This window comes from Emydura macquarii, unplaced genomic scaffold (genome assembly GCF_026122565.2).
Source record: "Emydura macquarii macquarii isolate MOO-44397 ecotype Brisbane River unplaced genomic scaffold, CSIRO-AGI_Emac_v2 contig_1748, whole genome shotgun sequence".
Taxonomy (NCBI): domain Eukaryota; kingdom Metazoa; phylum Chordata; order Testudines; family Chelidae; genus Emydura; species Emydura macquarii.
This window is the reverse complement of record NW_027131885.1, coordinates 12,334-19,591: the sequence shown is the minus strand read 5'-3', so window position 1 is coordinate 19,591 and position 7,258 is coordinate 12,334. Positions and strand designations below refer to the sequence as shown.

General features: G+C 52.7%; 1 protein-coding gene across 1 annotated transcript; it reads left to right on the top strand.

Annotated features, from left to right (window-relative positions):
* The first annotated feature begins 405 nt into the window (after positions 1-405).
* LOC137158570 (sulfotransferase 1B1-like) lies at positions 406-5,858 on the top strand. Its single transcript, XM_067556371.1, has 7 exons — positions 406-797; positions 1,165-1,293; positions 1,396-1,493; positions 1,623-1,749; positions 2,029-2,123; positions 4,968-5,148; positions 5,668-5,858. The coding sequence occupies exons 1-7, from the start codon at positions 617-619 to the stop codon at positions 5,778-5,780; spliced, it is 924 nt and encodes a 307-aa protein (XP_067412472.1). The 5' UTR covers positions 406-616; the 3' UTR covers positions 5,781-5,858.
* The last annotated feature ends 1,400 nt before the right edge of the window (positions 5,859-7,258 follow it).

Genomic DNA, 7,258 nt, shown 5'->3' with positions numbered 1-7,258 from the left:
CCCCCCTACACACACCTGAGTGCACTTTCGGGGGAAGTGCCAGGGGGGCTGCAGGGGTCTCATGAGGGCAGGGGAACATATAAAGAGGAGGGGGGATCGCTGTGTGGAGGAGGCAGGAGGTGTCATGTTTGGGGTCGTGGCATTTGTGGAGGCTGTCACTGCTGGCGGGCTGTGAGGGGGGGACAAGAGGGGCACAGGGAGTGTGACTCTGGGGGCGGGGCATGCCCGGCACTGGGAGGAGGAGTGCAGGAGGCTGACAGCAGGAAGCCCGGGGACAGATTCCGTTGGGGTTGGCAGCTTGCCCTCAGTTCCACCCATCTGCATGTAACCAGCCAGCTCCAAGGGGCTGGGCCGCAGGCAAAGACTGTTCACTCAGTTGGACTGAGTTCTGTGCAGTGCGGAAACTCAGTGGCACAGGATGCAGACATAGCTCAGATGGGATCAGACGGGACCCAGCCTGCACCTTCAGCCAGGGACCCCTGAGCCAGCACCCCCAGAACCCAGTCTGTGTTCCCAGCTAGGACCCTGCAGCACCCCCAGCACCCAGCCTGCTCCCCCCAGCTAGGACCTCCCTTGCAGGATCCCAAGGGGTCCCTAAGCAGGGCTCCACCCCGCCATGGCAGCTCCAAAGGACTACGATAAGGCCCTGCATGACTCCACTGACGTCTTCCACCGTTTCCCCCTCCATCTGGTCCACGGGATCCCCCTCATGGAGCCCATTGCCCAGCAGTGGGGCCCCATCGAGGACTTCCAGGCCCGGCCTGATGACCTCCTCATTGCCACCTACCCCAAGGCAGGTAAGAGACCAGCCCAGCCTATCACAGGGGGGTGCTGTGGGAAGCGGCGCAGGGGAGCTGGGGGGGCTCCCGGCTACTCCAGCCCCCAGACTCTCCCAGCAAGGGGCACTGTGAGGGGCGGGATGCTGTGAGGGGGTGGGCTCCTGGCTACTCCAGCCCTCGGCCTCTCCCAGTAGGGGGAGCTGTGGGAGGTGGGGCAGGGGCACTGGCTGGGGGGGCTCCTGGCTACCCAGCCTGGCCTCTCCCAGTGGGGGGGCTGTAGCGTAAGGTCCCACGACTGCTTCTGGCAAAGGATTCTAGGTAGTGCCGCCTTGGCGTGAGCACGGGGGGGCTGGGGTGTTCTCTGTTTGTGACTCTCCCTCGGCAGGGACCACGTGGATGCAGGAGATTGTGGACCTGATCCTGGTGCGAGGAGATGTGGAAAAGGCCTCCCGAGCCCCTACCCACGTCCGGATCCCCTTCCTGGAGATCTGCTCCCCGCCCCCAGTGCCCTCAGGTGAGTGCCTGCTGGGGGCAGGGAGCAAGACTGCAACCCCGCCACCTGCTCGCTGGGCTCTGCCCGCACGGCCAACGCTCCCTCTGCTCTGATCTCCTGCAGGCGTGCAGCAGCTGGTGAATGTTCCCTCCCCCCGAGTCATCAAGACCCACCTGCCTTTCCAGCTGGTTCCCAAGTCCTTCTGGGAGAATAGGTGCAAGGCAAGAGACCCCCTCCTCCACCCAACAGCTCGGCTGCTGCCCCTTGCTCCCGACCCACAGTCCCTGCTGCCCCAGTCCGGGGCTCCCCCTAAATCCCAACCCGCAGCCACAGCTCTCTCTCCTCCCTAGGTGATCTACATGGCCCGAAACGCCAAGGATAACGTGGTCTCCTATTACTTCTTCGACCAGATGAACAAGACGCAGCCGGAGCCGGGCCCCTGGGAACAATATCTGCAGAAGTTCATGGAGGGGAAATGTCAGTAGCGGGGGGAGGGTGCAGAGGCCCCATAGCAGCTCCACCTCCCTTCTCCCACCCCTTCCTAGGCTCTGAGGCCCTGAGGGATCGTGGAGAAGAAGCTCCATTGGTTCCAGACCTGAGGTTCCCCCCGTGGGGGTATACGGACCGGTCCTTACCTGGTGGAGGCGAGCAAGGGATTCTGGATAACTACCACTTGGTGTGAATCCATACGGTGACCACAGCAAAGGTTGCCTCCTATGACTCTTGGCGATGTCAGCTCAGTCTCTCTCCCCACAGTGGCCTGGGGCTCGTGGTACGACCATGTCTGTCGCTACTGGGATGAACAGTCAAATCACTGCATCCTCTATGTCTTCTACGAGGACATGAAAGAGGTGAGCGTGGAACGAGGGGATGGGCTGCATGGGGCGAGGCACTGCGAGGCTCCCCAGGGGCACACTGGGTTCTGAGTCACCTCACCATTACCTACCCTTAGCATGATGGTCATGCCTGTGCCTACTCTGGTTCAGTTCCTTGAAACCACCAGCCTTTGACAGCACAGACTCCGCTGTCCCTGGCCTCCACAGGCCTCCCTCTCTCTGTCCAGGTTAGTGATAGGCGCATGCCAGCCCCTGAGCCCTCAGAGCGTCACTCTAGAGTTTCCAGCCCTGATCCACTGAACAGTCGCAGAGCATCTTACAGATCCTTTGCTCCCAAAGAATCAGAACACACCAGCTTGTAAGATTCAGCTCTGGGTCACCGATCCGCTTATCACAGCACTTAGCTATATTTATAGAGAGAACAATAATAAGTGTATCATCAAGAGATAGTCAAGTGACTGAATGAGAATATTGGGAAAAAATGGTTACATATTTAAAAAATCATAATCTGCTTTCTAGATCCTAAATTTAACTCACGAGGCATTCCCCTGTCTCCGACAAGGTAGTTTATTCCAAGTACTTTTCACAGCGTTTTCAACCACTCTGGCTGAAATCTCTTCTCCAAAGATCTGCTGGTGACTGGTGGCTTGTCCTCACAAACTGAAGGAATAACTGATCCATTAAACAGTGAGAAGCCATCAGACCCAAACGGTGTCACCCAAGAGTTCTGAAGGAAACTCAAATATGAAATTGCAGACCAACTAAATGTGATAAGTAACCTATCACTTAAATAGGCTTCTGTGCCAGATGACTGGAGGATGGCTAATGTCACCCTAATTTTTAAAAGAGGCTCCAGAGGCGATCCCGGCAATTACAGGCTGGTAAGCCTAACTTCAGCACCAGGCAAACTGGTTGAAACTAGAGTAAAGGACAGAATTATCAGAGACATAGATGAACATGATATATTGGGGAAGAGTCAACATGGCTTTTATAAAGGGAAATCATGCCTCGCCAATCTACTAGAATTATTTGGGGGTCTCAGCAGGCACGTGGACAAAGGAGACCCAGTGGATCTAATGTACTTGGTGTGACCCGTCCCGTGCCATCCCGCGTGACACTTGGATTTTCATGATATTTCTACACTGCAATAAAATACCCAGGGGTTGCTTGTGTAGCTGACTTGGGCTCGTGGGGCTCAGGCTGGAGCCAGGCTCTGGAAGCTTCCCCTCAGGATCCCAGAATCCGGGCTCCTGCCCAAGCCCAAACATCTGCACCACAGTTGTATAGCCTGCAGCCCAAGCCCTGAGAGCAAGAGTTGGCTGACACAGACCAGCTGCAGGTACTGTTTTGCAGTGTAAACATACCCTCAGAAAGCCTTTCACAAGATCCCTCATCAAGATCATAAGCAAAGTAAACAGACATGGAATAAGAATGAAGGTCCTCTCCTGGATTGGTAACTGGGTAAAAGATAGGAAACAAAGGTAGGAATAAATGGTAGTTTTCACAATGGAGAGAGGTAAACAGCAGGGTCCCCCAGGGGTCTGTTCTTGATTGAGTGCTATTCAACATATTCATAAAAGAGCTGGAAAAGGGGTAAATGATGAGGTGACAAAGTCTGCAGACCATATAAAATTACTCAATACAGTCAAATCCAAAGCTGACTGTGAAGAGTTACAAAGGGGTCTTGCGAAACTGGGTGACTGGGCAACACAATGGCAGATGAAATTATAAGTGCAAAGTTGTGTATATTGTAAAACATAACCCCAACTATACATACATAACGGTGGGGTCTAAATTAGCTGTTATCACTCAAAAAAAGAGATCTTGGAGTCATCATGGATAGTTCTGTGAAAACATCCATTCAGTGTGCAGGGGCGGACAAAAAAGAGAACAGAATGTTATGACCCATTAGGAAAGGGATACAGGGCTATAAAATCATGAATGGTATGGAGAGAGTGAATAGGGAAGTGTTATTTACGCCTTCCAAAAACTAGGCCTCATCCAATTAAATTAATAGATTTAAAATAAAACGTAAGACAGCACTTCTTCACGCAGTGCAGTCAACCTGTGGCACTCATTGTCAGAGGATGTTGTGAAGGCCAAAAATATAACTGGGTTAAAAAAGAATTAGAGACGTTCATGGAGCCATCAATGGCTATTTGCCAAGGTGGTCAGGGACGATGCCCCATGCTCTGGGTGGCCCTAACCTCTGACTGCCAGAAGCTGGGAGTGGACGACAGGGGGTGGATCACTGGATAGTTGCCCTAGTCTGGTCATTCCCTCTGAAGCATCTGGAAGCAGCCACTGTCAGAAGACAGGTGTAGGAGATGCTGGGCTAGATGCACTATTGGTCTGACCCCGTATGGCCTTTCTGATGTTCTAACTGGGGGGGTTCATCTTCACCACAGATAGAGTGTAACCCTATTAGTTCTGTTTTTCCCTGCAGCCCCCATAATCTACTGATTAGAATTCAGCTCAGACCATAAACGGGCATCCAGTGTGAACCAAACAATGCTTAATTTACACACGACTAGCCAGAATGAGATGAGAGTCTCCCCCACACTGCCTGATACGGGTACACAGGTCATCTTTTGGTGATCTGCCTTAGCTCACAGACCTAGAGAACATAACTTTCAGTATCTATGCATAACTCTTTACATATTTTCCATACGTACATCTTCCAGTTATTATGATGACTAGCACAATACAGGCTTTCATTGAAGACCTTACTTGACAGTCTTTGGAGAACTAATATGTAGATACCAGACCCAAAGGATCCCTGTAATGCATATGCAACACTGTGCCCTTGGCCAGTTGGCATCAAGAGGTTGTTGGGTCATCATTCCTCTCCCCGACCAGTACCCAGCCCGGGAGATCCGCAGGGTCATGGACTTCTTGGAGGTGGAGCTGCCCCTAGAGGTTCTGGAGAAGATCGCCCAGCAAACGTCTTTCCAGATCATGAAGGAGAACCCCATGGCCAACTATAGAAGTGTCCCCAGCACCATCCTGGACCAGAACGTCAGCCCCTTTATGCGCAAGGGTGAGCGGGGAGACAGGGGGGTTGGAGCATCTGGGGGATTGTGGGTAACCATCCCCGCTGGCTTTGACTGGAAAGTTCCCTGTACACTGGTCTGTATCCCTTTGGTACAGGGCCTGGGAGACTTGAGCAAGGCACTGTGGGTAATGCCTGCTTGGTGTGAAGCCTAATGGCCCCCCCAAGGAGAGTCATGCCTCATTACCCAGAGTCCCTTGCAGGTGGTCATGATCACTTGGCATCAGCTCCCCTAGTGTCACTGGGGGGATGGTCATATCCTCTCCGCTCTGCCAAGGGATTCTGGGTAAATACTGTTGGGATGAGTCCACGTGGCATGCTTCCTGACTGTCTTGTCCTGTGTTCGCAATGGCAAAGGATTGTGGGAAATCAGTGACTTAGCATGGCACGAATGGGGGCATTCCCTGGAGCTGGGGTCCTGTGGCTGGGATGGAAGCACTTGGTGGTGGAAGGGGCAGCAGTGGCTAGTGGGGGGGTCTCCCCACTAATACCCCCTCTCCTCCCCAGGGGAGGTTGGCGACTGGAAGAACTATTTCACGGTGGCGCAGAGCGAGGCGTTCGATGCCCATTACCAGTGCCGCATGGAGGGGACGGGCCTGCACTTCCGTACCCAGCTCTAGGCCCCACCTTGTGGGGCAGTGGGAGAGGTGCGGACAGCCCCTGTGAACAGCGCTGCAATAAAAGTTTTTCTTCTACCACAGACATTGTGATAACTGGGAAGGGAGTGTCACGAGGGGGAGGGGGCTGGTACCACAGGAAACTTCCCCTTCAGCCCTAGACAGCATACCCCCCAGGACCACCCTGCCCCCAATGGAGGACATCCTGAGGACCCCCCCTCCACCTGACCCCGGGGACACAGATGCTGCTGGGAGTGCGAATCACACCATAGAGATGCAGAGGGCTCACATGGCAGTAAGGCAAGTACAAGGCACATAGTGGGGGAGCAGGGAGTCAGTGTATACACAGATCGCTCAATCTCACCGGGGAGCAGTTGCATTTCATCCCTGGTGTCGTGTAAATATCAATGAACTCAAGGCTATTCTTTATCTCTTTTTCTGGGTCTCTCCCACTGTGAGCCAGGACAGTGAAAGCAGGAAGCAGAACTGGTTGCGAGGCCCTGCTAGCACCAGAGAAAAAAATGGCAACTCTGGGGAGAGAGTTTCCATGGGGCTGGGGGCCTCCCTATCCCCCTCAGCACTGCTATCAAGCATAGCAGTCATAACCCTTTTGACCTGAGCAGCTAGCCACCAATTCAGGATCAAGTAGATCGTTCTAGTTAGGAGGAGAAACTGGTGGCAAGTCAGATATTTCTTAGCTGCAGTTTTGTTTACTTACAAGCACTGTGCAAAGTCCCGTGCCTCTAAACGCAGAGAGAATCAAATAGCAGGAAACAATTTATTTTGCTGAGAGCACCAAGAATGCTCTTTTCAGCCTGCACCGCCAACCCAAAAACCTCTCCACCTGTTTCTTCCAGGGTCACACACTGTGGTCTCGGTTGCTCCTTCAAACTGTCTCAGGCCTGGTCTACACTAGGAATTTACTTGGGTATAGCCATATCTCTCAGAGACGTAAAAAATCCACATCCTCAAGAGAGACACAGGTATATCAACCTAACCCCTGGTGTGGACAGCACTAGGTTGACGGAAGAATTCTCCAATCGACCTGGCTATTGTCTCTCAGGGGGTGGATTACCTATGCCGATGGGAGAAGCCTTGGCATAGGCTGCATCTTCTCTGAAGTGCTGGTGCCACTGCAAGGGTTTATGTGTAGATAAGCCCATAGTCTTTCAGTTTTATGTCTGGTCTGGCTTCCCACATGCACACACGGCCCTACCCAAAATAATACTCAGCAAAAGCTCTTGGGCAGATTACATTCTCCTTTTGTCCCTACTCTTGCAGTCATTAACTGAAGGGTGAGTTTACATCTATTAGTCTCAATAAGAATTTAAATCAACCCCTAACAAGGTTTCACCCAACTCATAACAGTATTCTAAAGTATCACAACACAGTGAGTACAAGACATCTCTTGGGAAAGACCCACCTCAGCAAGTACGCACATGAATCACCCCATTGACTACCAAGTGACAGAAGAGTCAAAG